The sequence below is a fragment of the Pithys albifrons genome, chromosome 4 (genome assembly GCF_047495875.1).
Source record: "Pithys albifrons albifrons isolate INPA30051 chromosome 4, PitAlb_v1, whole genome shotgun sequence".
NCBI classification, from domain to species: domain Eukaryota; kingdom Metazoa; phylum Chordata; class Aves; order Passeriformes; family Thamnophilidae; genus Pithys; species Pithys albifrons.
This window is the reverse complement of record NC_092461.1, coordinates 90,959,357-90,976,176: the sequence shown is the minus strand read 5'-3', so window position 1 is coordinate 90,976,176 and position 16,820 is coordinate 90,959,357. Positions and strand designations below refer to the sequence as shown.

Genomic DNA, 16,820 nt, shown 5'->3' with positions numbered 1-16,820 from the left:
GGATGCGAATTTATGACTTGGAAGCTGTCTTCTAGCCTTTTGACACTAAGCATGTTTGATTTTATTTATTTATGTATTTTGAAGTTCCTATTCTGGTAACCCAGTTCATCCTAACCTCCTTTTCCTTGACGAAATATAGCGAAATGTAACAGTACTACAATAGCCTGCCCTAACACAGACTTTTTTTCCCCTCTTCCTGTGAGCAACTATTCTTTATCCTTGCAAAATGAGGTAGCACTTTTGCAGAGCAAAAAATGGCAAGCCTCATGTTCTTCTGCAGGAAGTGAGAACCATGACGCACTCTTAGTGAGACAGACTCATGCATGTGCTATTTGCAGTTGGTTCTCCAGATTTCTGAGTAAACAAGACTCTCCCATACAACACAGATAAGTACCTCATGCCAAGTTACTCATTTGAAGATGCTGAAGAATCAAAAAGCAGTAGGAAGGATCATGCAGCCTATACAGAAAACTCCTCAGCCATTTGAGATGGTCAAGGTGCCAGATACTAACTGAAGTGAGAAACATCAAGGCTGCAGACAGATGTGTGTGACAGTAACAGCATTATCAGAGGTTATTCTCATGCTGTTTGCTGTTGTGCCTCCGGCAAAGGTCCCAGAGTATAGGTTTTGGCAAGAACTACTCCAAAGGAGTTCTTGCTAATCTGCCATGGGAAATAACAAGAAGGTTCTTACAAACACAAGCTGTGAGAAGATTATTCTGTATCTCTTTGTGCTGAATATCAACTGATTCCATGGCTCTGCTGGTAAAAGGGATGACATGAGTGCCCCCACCACAGCTTGTAGAAAGGGGCAACCTGTTAACTTTACCTAAAGCAGGTAAGTGAGCTCCTGGGTGATCCTTGCTGCTGGTTGTATGGGCAGGCAAATGCAGGTAGAGATAGCCACCTCTTTCATCAGGTGAGACATGAACACGTAACACGTGAAATAAAATGATGGTAACTCGGTATCAGTAAGACAATTACTGCCACAAGGAATCTTGGTTTCATCTGGGAATGAGTTCGTTTTCTTCCTAGTACCTAGTACAGTACTGTGGTTTGGATTTAGCACTAAAATACTGGTGATACAAAGCTAATGTTTTTAATTGTTGCTGATCAAGGCTTACATTAGGACAAGGACTTTTCATCTTCTCATACAGCCCTGCCAGTAAAGAAACTGAAGGCACAAAAGAAGTTGTAAAGGGACACAGCAAGGAAAGCTGACTCCAGATGATCAAAGGGACATTACATACCGCATGGCATCATGCTTAGCTCATACAGCTGGGTGGAGGTGGCCAGGTGCTGCTTGGGGACTGGCTGGGTGTTGGAATTTTATATGGTATTTCACCTAAAAAGCAAACCATATGCTGAACTGCCTATGTAAATTAGTGCTGTAGCCTTAAGAACTAATTAATGAAATCAGAAATGGCTGCTGCCGACTTTCTCAGCAGATGTGCATGGTCAGCCAATTATGAAAAGCTTCGTAATATAAACAACATTGTTAGCCAATAATCAGTGCCAAAGTGTCAGCACCTGCGGAAGGTTACAGTCTTAAAGATGTATATTAGTGTGTGTGCGTATGAATAAAGGGGGCCTGTTGTTGCTAACTTCTGTGAAGTCGTCTCTCAGGTCCAAAAACCCGTCTCCCACGGTTACAGCTGGGAATTGATCAGGAGGTGGTAAACAATTGCATTGTGCATCACTTGTTTGGTGTATCATTTTATCATTACTACTATTTTTTCTTCCTTTTCTGTTCTATTAAACTCTCTTTATCTCAAACCATGAGTTTTACCTTCTTTCTGATTCTCTCACACATCCCCCTGAGGGGGAGTGAGCTTTGTGTTTAGCTGCCTGCCAGCTTAAATGGCAACAACAACATACCCTACCCTCCATGAATCTGGGTCTAGAAGGGCAAACCAAAGCATCAGTATTCCAGGAAGACAAGCACCTGATGCAGAAGTGTCACCATACAAACAGAATACCCAACAGCTGCATTTCACAATTCTCATTTTAACCTAAGCAGAAAACAGCCTTCAATTTACACTACCTTTTTTTTTTCCTTAAACAAGCATGCAGTGTTGTTATTGGAGGCACTTTATCACATTCTTCATTCACTTCGTATCATGCCAATAATGTACATTAGACTATGAGAAACAGCTTTGAACTCTGAAAAATTTCAGTTGGTTTAAGATAAACACACTATATCAATTATCCATCACCCCTTTTCACTTAGAGACCATGAAAAGACCTTGAAAGCCAGGTTTCTTTTAGAATGTTTAGGCTGTGAAAATGTAAACCCTCATAAGCCTGTACTCTGTAGTCTACACATGTAACATGTGTTGAATAAACACAGATAAGGACCTCGATGGGCAGTGAGGATGCTACATAACTAAAGGAACCCAGGAAAAGATAGATAACAAATATTCACAATTAAAATGAATGTTTTCATAATACAAATGGTGAGGCTAACACACAATTTGCAAAGAAGATATTCACAGATTCTCTAAAAGGATCACACTGACTCCCCTTTTATTTTATTTTCTCAGCTGCAGCACTCCACGTATAGGGAAGGGCTTAGACAGGACACTGGCACTGTGCTGTGCTCCTCCTGGTGATATTTTTATAAACTGTCCTAGTTCAGGGTGAGTCAAATATTACTGGACTCCCACTGCAGTAGATTTGCTTGCATGCCTGTGATGGAGCCTTTTCAGAAGCCAAGAATGCTCTCACATACCATAATGCCAATTTCTAGCTTCCCACAGAGTGCTGCATTTACTACACATCAAAGACCCATTTCTGCTAATGCATACAAGACAGAAACTCAAGTGTCACAATCAATTTAATCCAGCCTTCATCCAGACTGCTGCCTTTGCCCTCATCCCTGTCTGCTTGTTCCTGCCACTCAGGATCTGTTTTGTTGACTCAGCCAGACGATGAGTCAGTCTGTAAACTAACCTGGGAAAGAAATCCTCTGTAAAAAAGCTTAATTCAGCTGAATCAATTCCCATACCCAGTTTGTAGTGATGCTGTGTGAACACCAGTACAAGCACTAGGGTGTGGGCAGGAAAGCGCAAGCTGTATGCAGGGAGAAGACAAAATGCTCTTTTCAGTAAAAATGATTTTTGCTGGATTAAGTCAGTCAAAGAGCTAGAGCTTTATTTATAGCACAGGAGTCCAACAGGAACTGGGGTTTTATTGCAGTAGGTGTTCAGTCTTTCATCCAAAGACCTGAATCTGTGTGTCAGAGAGAATTCTGCTGCAAGTAGAAAGAGAGCAACAAGAATCAGATGTGGAAGTACATCAGGGCATACTAGAGAATCTATACTTATTTGTCTTCCTACAGTATCACTGCACATCTGCCTTAGTATGTACCATGATCTTCTTTTGCCAGTGAAAGCAACAAAAGAGGTTTCTGTTGTTTTAATTCTACTTTGCTATGCGGGCAGGGTAGAGAAAACTTCAGGAGCTTTCTTTTTCCTTTTTTTTTTTTTCTTAAATACATTCAGTTCTGTGTGGTGAGTGCCATTTCTCCCTTTTCTCTGAAAACACTGAGGTCCATACAGTCCTTCAGAACACAGAGTCCTAAATCTTCACCTGGATACAAGACTCATCAGCTAAATCTTTGGCAATGGCTAGCTAGTACACTCTCAGAAAAAACACCCACCACCAATCTAACAGTGTTCCATTACTTCTGCAAATTTTCTTTTCTACTGTAAAGGTGAAATCTATTGATCAATAAAGACTAAAACTTTAATATGTTACTCATGAGATTTTTTTGTAAAAATTTTCCTTCATTACAGTCATAAAAAAATTTCTGTGATTTAAATTAGAAATAGATGAAAAAATGGCTAAGATTCAATTCTCATTGCAGGCAGTCCTTTCCTATTAGCCCCAAGCAATTTTTTAAACAATTTACCACCTAAGCATTTCAATCTTACACTGAAATGCTTTAAAAAAGAGCTATAAGCGAACTTCCATGTTACAACCTACAACTCCTTTACAAGTTTCAAACAGTTTCCTACTACACCTTCTCATAACACAAATAACGTCTGCTTTGCCCTGTATCCTGTCTGTATGCTTGTTTCTACCCATAGTAATAAAAATTATATTCCTGAAACAGGTATTTAAAAGATGATGGGTACATGGACTTTTGTACAAAAAGCTATTTCTCTCAAAACATCTTTAAATAGTGGCTCAACTCTAGTGATCTCCCTTTAGTATTCTGGAAGTCAAAATAACACTCAAATAGCTAAAAACTCCAAAAGATTTAGAACATAACTGTTAAGCACAATCTCACAAAGATGCTCCACTACCTTTTGATGGAGAATTGAGCATTATTTAATATCTCTTAACTTCTGCAAAGAACCAATGGCTATAAAAGAATAAAGTACAACTAGAAATGTTACACAAATAAAAATCAGTTAGTATCTATCTACACAATTACACATATCAAGACACATGACAGTCAATCTCAGTACTTTATTTTAAGGGTACTTTAAATAAAGTTAGTTTTAAAATTCATGCATGAGTTTAAAATGTGTCACACTTGCTATATATGCACAGAAAAATTTAGACAAACCATACTATTTTATTAAGTTAATTTATGATTGAGTCTAAGCTGCAAAAAGCAGGCCATGGTTTTTCTTTTAATCTGAGAACAGTAAGCCATTTTCTGCAGAAAGATTTTCCTTTTCATCTTACTTGCACGCAAATTCTATCTAATGGCTTATTACCATCAATGCAGCTCTAATTAAACGTAGACAACTAAGACAGCTGTAGATTAGGAAGCATCAATTTACTGTACTGCAGCTCAGGGAGATCAGAAACTCTCAGATGCATAATGTTCCAGCAGTCACATCCTATGATGGACCACTCAATCGCTCCCAGCGTTCTTCACAATTCATTTAACAGACTAGCAGATTCTGGTGTGACTGACAAGTCTTTCGTATTTTGGGCTCTCAGGCCGCTGTTAAGGGCTGGATGAGAACCATACCCTAAGCTGAAGCTAATAAGCGTTATCTGCACAGTTTGGTACTTAGAAAGTCCTAATTCCCACAACAGAACATACTAGAAAAAACATTTAAAAGTCTGGTTTTCAGTGGTGTATTTGATGGGCCCATTTGTGATATTTTGTTCTGTCTTGCCTGTGTTGTTTATACCTATCTAACTTTGAAGACAGATAGATAGACAGATAGATAGATAGACAGACAGATAAATGGATGGATGAGTAGCAATTTTCTGCTATGTCAGGGAAATTCTCCCACCCACAGCCACTCTGCTTCAGAATAGGTCGTCAGGCTCTGAAACACATCAGTGCCTGATTGTTCACTGTCACCAGCACTGCAGGATTCCAATTCTTATGCTGCCGGTCCCAGTGTTCCAAACTTTTCTCTGTTCCACTTTCAAACCACATATAAAAACAAACTGCTCATAAGCATTTTATTACCAACACAGCTACCTTACTCATAGTCATTTACCAAGCTTCAGTGCTATATAATCTACCTGTAATCATAGAGTGAACACTGATCCCAGATCAGTTTTTTCCCCACTTTGTTCAAATACAGCTTCAAGGGATGCTGATGAATAATAAAAACCCAAAAAACCTGTATATGTTACCTCAGCCAGAATACTGATGCTAAATAGATTTGCTGAAGAAAACAAGAACAAAGCCAACAGCCTTGCTGAAGACAACAGGGGTTTGCAAAACAAATTCCACTTTGCAATGGAAAAAACCCCAGTTCCCCCCAAATGGTGGTCCAAGCTCAGTGCCTCTCCTACACAACCAAAATCTCTTTTGAAGACACCTTGACAGTTAGCTGGAGCAAGCTGATAGGGCTCAGAATAGGCAAGTCTTTCCTGGCTTCCCAGCAACACGATCAGACTCATCCCATGTTCCAAATTCTTTTGGCAATAGCAGATTAGGGTCCCAAACAAGCATAAAATCAAACTGTAATTCAACGTTTCAGATTTGAAGAACACACAGTCAAGTGCATCATCTACTCAAAAGGCTAAGATCTGCTTTATCATCACACTTAATAAGGGCTAGGGATTTACAGTGACCAAACAAGGAAGTGTTCTGGACTAATGCCATTTTGGAAGTAAGATCTAAATAGTTATTTCTTATTTAAAATTAAAATTAAAAATAATCAAAGAAAATTAGATCCATAATTATAGTTCTTAAAACCATATGTGTCTCTTTCTACTATAATTTCTCATATGTTTCCTGTGCTGACCAGCTCACAAAGCATTCACCAATGCTCCTTTCAGAAGGTTCCACATTTCCACCCAAATACCTGTGCAACACCTGAATGCTGTCAGAAATCACATTATTTTTATCAAGAGAATATCTGAAATCCATATGATTTTCCCTAGCTGGAAAGTGCTGTCTTTGAAGATACTAGCTCTGCACAGAAGATACATTCTGAAGTTGCTTTTAAGTTGCAAAAAACTCTGTGAGAACACTGGCTCAGTAAAAATCCCTGTATTGCTCAGTATTTTGGGACTATCTTGTTGTGTAAACACTAAAGTTCATAAGGCCAAGTGCAAGGCCGTGCACATGGGTTGGGGCAATCTCAAGCACAGTCACAGGCTGGGCAGAGAATAGACTGAGAGCAGCCCTGGGGAGAAGGACTGCAGGGTGCTGGTGGATGAGAAACTCAACATGACATCGCAATGTGCATTCATAGTCTTGAAGGACAACCATGTCCTGGGGTGCTTCAAAAGCAGCATGGTCAGCAGGTCAAGGGAGGTGATTCTCACCCTCTGCTCTGCTCTGTTGAGAGTCCACCTGGAATGCTGTGTCCAGTAGTAGAAGCCCCAACATAAGAAGGAAACAGACTTGCTGGAGAAAGTCCAGAAGAGGACTGTGAAGATGATCACGGAGCTGGAGCACATCTATCAAGACAGGCTGAGATAGTTAGGGTTGTTCAGATTGGAGAAGAGAAGGCTCCTGGGAAACTCCCCAGCAGCCTTCCAGAATCTAAAGTGGGCCTACAGGAAAGGCAGAGAGAAACTTTTACAAGGGCATGTACTAATAGGACAAGGCAAAATGGCTTCAACTGAAACAGGATGGGTTTCAATCAGATACTAGGAATAAATTCTTTACTGTGAGGGCGGTGAGGCACTGAAGAAACGGGTTGCCCAGAAATGTTGTGAATGCCCCACCACTGGAAGTATCCAAGGCCAGGCTGGATGGAGCTCTGAGCAACCTGGTCTAGTAGAAGGTATTCCTGCCCACAGCAGCAGATGATCTTTAATGCTCCCTTCAGCCCAAATTATTCTATGATTCCAACTATTTATATTTTTACAACAGCAACCAACATAATTTGTCATCAAGATGCAAAATAGCTGCTCTCAAATATGGATTACAAAAATGGACTCTTTAGCACTGACTAAGCTTACTGTCTTATGTTTATTTGGTGCTTCATTCTCTTCAGAAATTAGATATTGATGAGAATCTGTGTCACAAAGGTATTTGAGTATCTGTGCAAGATGAGAGTGAATGAAGAGAGTGAAGACAGATATAAACACTTCTGAAAATAAGTACAGTTAGCATCTAATGCATCTTTTAAACAGTGTAAGTATCATCACATTTCCATTACTTTAATGTGACCAAAGTGAAAGATAACAGCAGAGTTGATATGATGTTTCATATAACCATGGTGATATGAGATAAAGATAGGAGCTATTTTTCAGATTTCCAGTATTATTATCCTTTACAGGCTGCAAAAATATATTTAAAGATGGAGGGTTGGGTGTCAAAATGAGTCCTTATTTTTCTACATATGAAGTCAGCGTGCAAAAAACTAAATTACAGGTACAGAACTCAGATGCCACATATTTTACTGGGATGACTCTCCCATAGGAATTAGGGATCAAAATGACTATTGAATGTCGGCCACAGAAAGCTTCTGTAACTTAATAGTACCAGTGATGAGCCAGATGATGCAATCAACACCACAAGCCTCACAGGGATCTGTGATGCTCAGACAAATACTGTATTGAATCCTCTCCTGCTGAAGAAGATTTGGAAGAGATAGAACCTTTTTTAAAGTGACATTTCCAAGGAAGATGTGCTTTTGTTCAGTAGCTAAGTGAGACCAACAGATAGCTGCTGCAGAAAGGAGCAACCCTGCCACTCCTTCTCTTGTGCTGTACTTGTCTGACTGCAGTACATCTAGTCAAGGATAGATGTACCAGCAATCCTTCTACAAAAAGATGCAATCAGGATTTCTGCCGTTTTAGCTTCTTCTGAAAGCACATGGCCAAGGAGCCAGATAGGAGGGCAAAGGAGAAAGCCTGTCCCTTGCAGATGTGACCACCTATTAGACTGACTAATTTGTAATAGAGAAGCACTCCCTGAAGTTCCTGTCCACAGTAGAGTTCCTCAACTGAGCTGGGCAGAGGTGGATTTGATATTGAAAGCAGTTCACAACCCACTTACTTGTAATCCTGTGGATTCATACCTTGTAAAGGATCTTGATATGGCATGGAGCCATCTTTATTATAAAGTCATACATGGGACTTTATAAGGCGATTCATATTCAGCATTTTTACTGAATCTCACAGTCCTAACCTGAATACTTTTGAAAATCTTGCCCTCTAGGATCACTTGTAGACCAATCTTAAGGTTTTAAGACTCGTTCCATACATTCAAAAGCTAATTTAAAAAAAACAAACTTCTGTTCAATATCAATAACATAACTTCCAGGCAGAAACATTTTTTGTTACAGGTGAGAGTAGGAGAAAAAAGGCAGAAAGCACCACGTTGCCAAAGGATAGCATGGTCATTTTATTACTGCAACTGAACTGAACCTCTGTGAAATCATGGCCAGTGGAAGAGATGTTTACTGTATTAACTTGACTGCAGCAGTGTATTCAAGAGAAAGGCCCTTGAATAGGTACAAGGAAAGGACAAGTGAAGAAATGGGAACAGTGTTTCCTTTGCTGAACAGCAACATGCCATTCAAAACAAATTCCAAGCTAACATTTATTTCTTCTAGAAGCCAACTACAAACTTGGGTTTTCTAATACCATGAATTTGCTAAATGATATTTTCAAACGCATTTTTCCTCCAGTTACTTGTGTACTTAACCAAATGCGCTGAGGAATGTGTCTTACCATACAAGTATCCAAATCCTCCAAACGTTCTATCTCTGTCAGCTCCTCAACTGTGATGATGGAGCGTTTAGTTGGTTTTTCTTCAGCTAACTCAATCTCCAGTGACTCTTGCTGTGGAAGTGGTTTGCCACGTCTGGTCAAATGGTCAGCCTGGAGACAATGATAAAGACAGCAACACATCAGTCAAACATAAAAATGACAAACAGAACCCAACAGAAAGTTTACAGAACTTCAGTGATCACAGAACTTAGAAGACCAAGTACAAAAGCCAAGTGTTATATGTGTTAATCTTCACACTGGGTTTGTTTTATAAAGAAAATAAAAGTGTGGAATGGAAGCTTTTTTCTGAACCTTTTTTTTTTTTAATTAACAAACACAAAGACACGTACAATTTCAACTAATATAATTTTCGTAATTATTCAATGGCCCATATCACCTGCTATTCAGAAAGCAGGACAGCTTTGTTAAATACATCGGTTCTGCTTCACGGAAGAAACAGATAGGGAAAAGCTCTAACAGCAACAGAATCCATAGCAAAAACTGTTCCTAAGACCAAAGAGTGTTACATGAACCACCCTGGATTGTACTTGGAATGAAGTGGGTTCATGTTGTCATGAAAATGAAAAATATTTTCTAGTTCTTGTGATAACCAAAGAGAATATTCAATAACATCTATCAAAATCAAGTCTTTCAAGACCAGCTGACCCAAATCAGCAGAAGCCTTCAAAGTGGCAACTAGGGAGAGCTGTAGTCTACTGTCAAACACCAGCACAACTCAGGAGAACAAGTGGATTGCCATTTCGTTAACCATCAAAAAGGGTAAACAGATGACTTGAGTCAATTTCAGCTCATTTAGTCTAATGTCTACTCTAGAAAAATCATTGGAGACCTGCTAAGGGTGTATCTTCAAGCATCCTAAAATAGCTAGAATATCAATTAATGCTAAGTATCAGCACATTAGGCAAACTGAGGTCTTGTCAGATAAGCTTTATTTTTCAAAGTTGCCTCAAATACTACTGTGTTAATGGAAGATACACAGACGTTTTGTAGGTTGCTGAATTAGTAGTATGTGACACTCCAATTTAAGGAGCTGGCACAGAATTGTATCAGTGCATTTAAGCTTTTCTGTATTAAGAACTAGCTGCCAGCTCTCAGATTGCAGATGTCAAAGATTAACAGTGCCAAATTAGACAGAAGTTACTCTCCCAGCATTTCTGAGATCTGTACTCTTTAATGTTTTCACCAGTGCTACGCTACCTGACAGAACCTGCAGCTAGCAGAAATGGAGGAGAGTTAAATGGTGAAACATGTTACTGATATGCAGGCCAAAATGGATCATGAAGTAAATCCATTCAAATCAAAATGTACAGACAATCATTCCTTACGAACCAAGAGCACCAGCAATTAGCTATGGACACAATCCTGAAATGCATCAAGTATCAAGCATCCAGAAGCTACTAGTGGGACAGAGGTCTAGTAAGCCCTGCCTTAAAATGAGCTATCACTGAAACTATGATGAAAGGACAGAATTTCTATCTTCTTCGCTATGTAAATCCAAGTAGTAAAGAATATCAGGAGAAAACCAATTTCACTCCTGTGTACAGTGTTGGTTAAAACATTAGAATACTCAGTCTGGTTCTGGAGACCCTAATTTTAAAAGAGGCTTTTAAGACAGCTGGAGAAAATGCAGAGGGTTGTCACTGAAGTGACTCAAAGGTTGGAGAAAATTACGTATTCTGCAAGAATCAGGTTATGTCCAAGTTGTGCAATACTACTGGACAGAGACAGACCACTGCTCGTGCCAGCTGAGCCTTCTCCAGGATAAATGGGAACTCATTAATGTGGGCACTCCCAGAGCAGGCTGCTTCTGCATAGCTCCTGAGACCACAGGCTGTACCTTTACACAATGCTGCTCTGTATTGTGAAGATGCATGCTCAAATAACACAGTCTTTTATTTTTTAAAAAAAAGAAAGGAGGGGAGCAGTCAGAGTGATTTGTTTTCTGTGTGTGAAGGCTTTCATATAGAGGAAATAAAGAGAAATACATACGCTTCTCTTATCTTATGGAAAAAAGCATCTGAAAAAATTGATGACTACAAGTTGAAGCCAGAGAAATTTCAATTAGAAATTAAAAGCAATTTTAATCAGGAGAATGACCACCAACTGATTTCTTTTTTTAAAAAAAAGTACTGGATTGTCCTTACAGAGCCCCATTGTATTAGAAGCAAAAATGTTTTTCTGTAGTTACACGGTTGTTTATTTCTTCTACTCTTGATGAAGCAAGTACCTTATAAATTCCTGTGCCTCCCAACAGCTCAGCACCTTCAAGCAGCAAACAAGTGTTTCCTTTCCTATGTTCCTACTCCTTTCTTCAAACTGTATACTTACAATTCTGAGGTAGCCTCAAGATATATTCATTCAGGGAACAAGGTCTCAGCAGTCTCTAAAGAATGCTAAAGAACGAAATCTTACCTCTCATTTCACAAGCAACCAACTCTTATCTCACCATGACAAATACTGGCACTGTTCTTAACTAAGGGCTCAGTGCTGCATCCTGATGGTATTTTTAGTTCTAGATCTGACAACAGCTCAAAAGATAAGACAAATATTTAACACAGCCTCTTCCAAGGTTGCATCTTTCTTAAAGCAAAGAGACAGGAAATTCAACATCATATTTCAAATGATGTCAGGATGCCAATGAAAATAAGACCAATTTCAAAACAGAGTACTGAAAAGAGAAACGGAACAAGTCATGAATGTAAATGGAATTGTTATGGCATATTAGACAATATAATACTCACCAGTTTGTGATGGCAATGGGAAAGTGCATCCAGGATTTCATCTACAACTCGGTCAGACAGGAAAGAAGCCACTGTCAGCTTTACTTCGCTGTGTGAGGATTAAAAATGAGAGACCTTTTTAATTCACGCAGGAGAATTTAATCTTTGTTACATGTTCAACAGTGTGACGATTATCCACAGTGCTGTCACTTTACTTGAAGTAAAACATTAGAGGGTGTCAGGATACATGACTGCAGGTTTCAGAAATAAACTCGTGAATCACACAATAAACACAGGAGCCTCTGTACCATATTTAACCTGCTTCTAACAGTTTTCCATGAGATGAAATGAAAACATCTGGGGTAGGAGAGCTGAATAAAAATTAGAAGTTAAACTCAGCAAGGAACATTCCACCACTGAAGTCAAAGAAACATGAAACTCAGATGAATGGGATTAGGACAGTGCTGCCTGTTTAAAACTACTACACTGAACAACTACAATCCATTCACCTCCTCAATTCTTTTTTATTTTTGTCTGCCAGATGAAGGACAAGTGTACAGTGCTGGTTCTCCAGTCTATGCCATCACAATTTTGCTTCCTCTTTTCCTCTAGGTAACCACTTTCATCTCAAGAACTTCATGTCAGCCATTTCCACTACACACACATACATAGAACACCAGCATACACTTAGGTTTCACTGGTAATTCCCTATTAAGGAAATGTGTACCCTGAATTGCTCCCTTGTGGTCCCACCTTTGGTGATAGTACCAAAGGCTCAGGCTGTGAAGGGCAGCTGATTTGGAGCTGACAAGCACATCAGCCTGAGCTGCCGCCAGAAGCTCCAACTCTCCTGCTTCTCTGCTTTCAAGGCCAACTGTTTCACCTGACACTTGCCAGCAAGTAACATGATTCTATTTTTTTTATGTACGGACTGAGCTGCCTTGGATTAACAAAGCTATTTCTGTCTGGGGCTAGCACTACTGCTGCAGAAAACCTGGAGAAAAAGGTAAGAAGCTCCTTGGAAAGATAATGCAATACATAAGGAGGTAGAATGGTGGCCAAGCTGCAGCGGGAAGAGAAAGAGAGTGAAGGGATCTCTTTCAGCTTCTGACATGGATTTCAAATAAGGCAGGAAGGGTAACAGTGTGACACCCTCGCCCCAGTGACAGTTCCAGCTCCTACAAGTGGAAGAGGTATTGTCTCAGGGTCAAGATTTGTTTGATAGGATTGAAGTGAAGAAAACTTTCTCCATGAACTAATTTAAACACTCTGAAGGCATAGCTAAAGGTTTTAACACCTTTTCCTGACTATTTTGCTGTACTCCGCAAAAATAATTTTCAACTCTTAGTTTTCTTCTTCTGCAAGGATATTACTATCACAATACAAAATGATATGCTTTTCCATCAAGCAGAAAGGAACTGAGAAGGTTTAAGTACAGGTCAATCCAATTATACTGCATAAGTGTATTCTCTGGTATACTTCTGGTATGAAAAAAAAAGCAGTCACATAAAAGCCTCCTTTTTTTAAAAAAGGACAAACTAAGAGTTATTTAGGCTATCAGTTTCTCCTCCAGGTTTGTGAATTGAATATCCAAGTTTCCATTTTTTAAGTATGTCTCTCTGCTGTGCACAACTGCCATATGAAGTATTAAAGTGATTGCTACAGCTACAGGACAAGATCCAATTCAGCAGCAGACTGCTATGAGTCAAATCAAATAGTGTATTTTTTTCTATTACATTAATTCAGTGTTACCTGAGAACATGAAAAGGTTTTAGAAAAAAAAAGTCAGTCATGAAAACATTACTTGTGTACCAAACCCCAAACTTTTAACTAAATAAAACTGAGCATATGCATTAATGATCTAAGCTAACATCCCTAGAAATTCCAAATATATGAATGTCCTGAATTAAGTTTACCTGACCTGTAGGACAATTTCCTGTTCTTTGAATGCTGTAATACAGTTTCTTGTGAGTCAGAAAAGCATTCCAAAATTCTGCTACACAAACACACATACCCAGTACCCAGATTCCAAACTCTATGACCAGTTTTGTCAGATTAGTCTTTTAAAATACCTAATTTTATTGAGGATGTCAATTCCAGATTGCTCCAAGAGAACATTTTTCACAAAAGTGCGTGGGATGGAAATCTTCTCAGTGCTAGCCTCAATCAGGTCCTCACGGATGTGAGCTTTCTTCATTACATTTGGGCATAGGTTTTCCGCTGCATCCACCATAGACTCCAGGAGTGTCTGTGGCACAGTAAGCAAAAAACCCATTAGATATTGGGATTTACCTTAGTTGGAAGATGACAGCATTATTCTGGTGAATAGCACTACAGCACTTTTAGACTTGTAGTTTTTACAGTTCTTCTTCCTACTTTCCAAACCATTTTGCAATCTAGCTGCAATATAAGGCATTTCACAAAATCCAGCTTTGAAAATCAACATACTTGTTTAGCAAATGACTCACAACTGTACTTGTTTGCCTTTTCAAATATGAAATTTCTCTATATTTAACTGTCAGAACAATAAATTAGCTTCCCTTGTGCACCCAATACTGCAGAGGATGCCCTGATGCAGCTGCCTTCCCTCTAAACTGTGCCCTGAATCAGCAAGTTCCATCAATGCTCCAGATCTGCCAAATTTTAGGAAGCACCAGTAGATGAAGAAAGGAGACTCAGTATGCTGCACATGGCTGGAATATACTAGCCAAATATTAAAAAGTAGCTACAAGTATGATTTGCAGTGGGCATGCAAACCTTTATTCTATGGATCTCATTTCCATACACTTAAATCCACAGGGAAATTCAGGTGCAGTCAACAATTTTTATTCACACAGAATCACAAAATGGGTGAAAGGCTGGAAGGGACCACTGGAGGTCATCTAGTCCAACCTCCCTGCTCCAGCAGATTTCCCTAGAGCACATTACTCAGGAATGTGTCTGGACAGCTTTTGAGTATCTACAGTGAGGAGACTTCACAACCTCTCTGGGTAAATCTGTTCTAGTGCATGGTCATCCACACAGTAAAGAAATTCTGCCTCATGTTCAGGTGGAACTTTCTGTGCATCAGTTTCTACCCATTGCCTCTTGTCCTGTTGCTTGGCACCACTGAGAAGAGTCTAGCTCCATCCTCTTGATAATCTCCCTTCAGATACTTATTTTTATAAGATCCCCTCTCAGTCTTCTATCTGGCCCAGTTCCCTCAACCTTTCCTCACAAGTGAGGTGCTCCAGTCCCCCAGCCATATTTGTAGCACTCGGCTGGACTTGCTCCTGGAGTTCTATGTTGCTTTCTTTTCAAATGACTGATCTATACCCCAAACCAAGACAGAAGAAAACCACACACTCTCCAGAAATAAGACCATGTAAGCCCCCAAGTTCTTCAACTTTATTTTTGTTAGAATAAGGTCTCCCCTACTGAGGGCATAAAGTCAACTTCTTCCCTCTTAAATTTTCTCTTAGAAAAACCTTTCATAGAAATCCTCAATGCTATGGAGTTATGTCAGGAAGCTCCTTTCAAGTGCCTTAGATTTATCTCCAATCTGTGTCTGTGAGAAAAACTAATTCTGGTTTAAATTCTATTTTATACCTGCTGGTTTCTTTTCCAAACCTCAGCTCTGACTAGAAGGCTGAAGAGCTCTCACTAGAGGCACAGGTGAGGGCTCACAGTGCCTCACATAATCATCCATCTATAAACTTGTGTCATGAAAAGTGAAGAAAAGTTCTACGGTACACACAGAGGCATCAGGATGAGTCACAGAAACTCCTGATCTTACCAAACAATCATCCCTTGCCTAGGCTCCACTTCTTTTGCTTACTCTTTCTTGGGTCTTTGGTGATCAAATAAATCATCTCTGAGTTCTGTGTGTCCACAGTGACACCAGCAGGAGAAAAAAGTGCATATAATATTATAATTTCTCCAACTCAACTCATTCCAAGATATTGCTTTTTCTTACTCTAACTTCCTCCTTTCCCCCTCTGCCCTTCTTTCAGCTAAAAAATCTCATATGTGCCCAAAGAATATTTATTGACTTTACCCAATTTACAAATTTTATTTTTTTTTTTTAGAATTAGGCTGTGGTTGCTATGGAAGCTAAAAATCAAAACTCCATTTACAGTACACATTCCCCAACAATGACAAAAACAACTGTCCTTATGTGAGCTCCCTTGTCTATCTTTACAAATAATTAACTGCTTATGATGTTTTGAATTGATGTAAACAATTGGAAAAAAAAGTCCTAATAGAAGTTCAACATTTTCTCCTTCACGTGAAGTACACCCCCATATAACTTGGAGGGAAACCCTTCAGTCTCAAGCGTAAAATTAATAAAAATTAGTGTTGGAATATACAAAGAGCATTACAACTTTACAGTTTCTTGTAAGCCACTTATACTGGAATGCCACACAAATCCAAAGTAAAAGTTAGAACGGGAGAGCTAAAGTGCCTTTCATTGTAAATGTGTAAAAGTATAAATGGATGACCCATTAACTCAACCTTATGCCAGGAACTATAAATAACGTATTTATGTTGAAGAGGCTTATTTTTTTACCTTCTATAAAAGCCTCCAAGATGAACTTATCTAAGTGTCTGAGACTGGTACAAAGGTCTGACCTGACTATTCCTGTCCCAATAATAGCCCAGAAGTTCCTTTGGGAAGAATCTTATGGATAAATCACTTTCATGTCTGCAGAAATCTCCACATTATTTCATATAATGGGGAAAGGGAGAAACATACTAAAAATCAAGCACCATTTTCCTCCTCATTAACTTCTTAATTTCAAAAAAGTAATTAGCAATATGGTATGACTATTCTTTTTCATTATATTCCTACTGACTGAAGCATTTCCATGTTGCTTCAACTGAAAGATCAAAAAATCTGAAAGTGAAAAGTTTAAATACAACAGAACACAGGCAAGGCAGCTT

The 16,820-nt window shown here is 39.1% G+C and overlaps 1 protein-coding gene across 5 annotated transcripts in view; it reads right to left on the bottom strand.

Moving 5' to 3' along the window:
* The window catches only part of CARMIL1 (capping protein regulator and myosin 1 linker 1), a 189,689-nt gene that overhangs the window by 32,376 nt on the left and 140,493 nt on the right, over positions 1-16,820 (bottom strand). For all 5 annotated transcript variants that reach the window (XM_071554950.1, XM_071554951.1, XM_071554952.1 and 2 more), the window contains 3 exons: positions 13,970-14,145; positions 11,919-12,006; positions 9,118-9,267 (listed from right to left, as the gene is read on the bottom strand). In XM_071554950.1, coding sequence (XP_071411051.1) covers positions 9,118-9,267; positions 11,919-12,006; positions 13,970-14,145 — 414 coding nt within the window. The remainder of the gene's footprint in view (positions 1-9,117; positions 9,268-11,918; positions 12,007-13,969; positions 14,146-16,820) is intronic.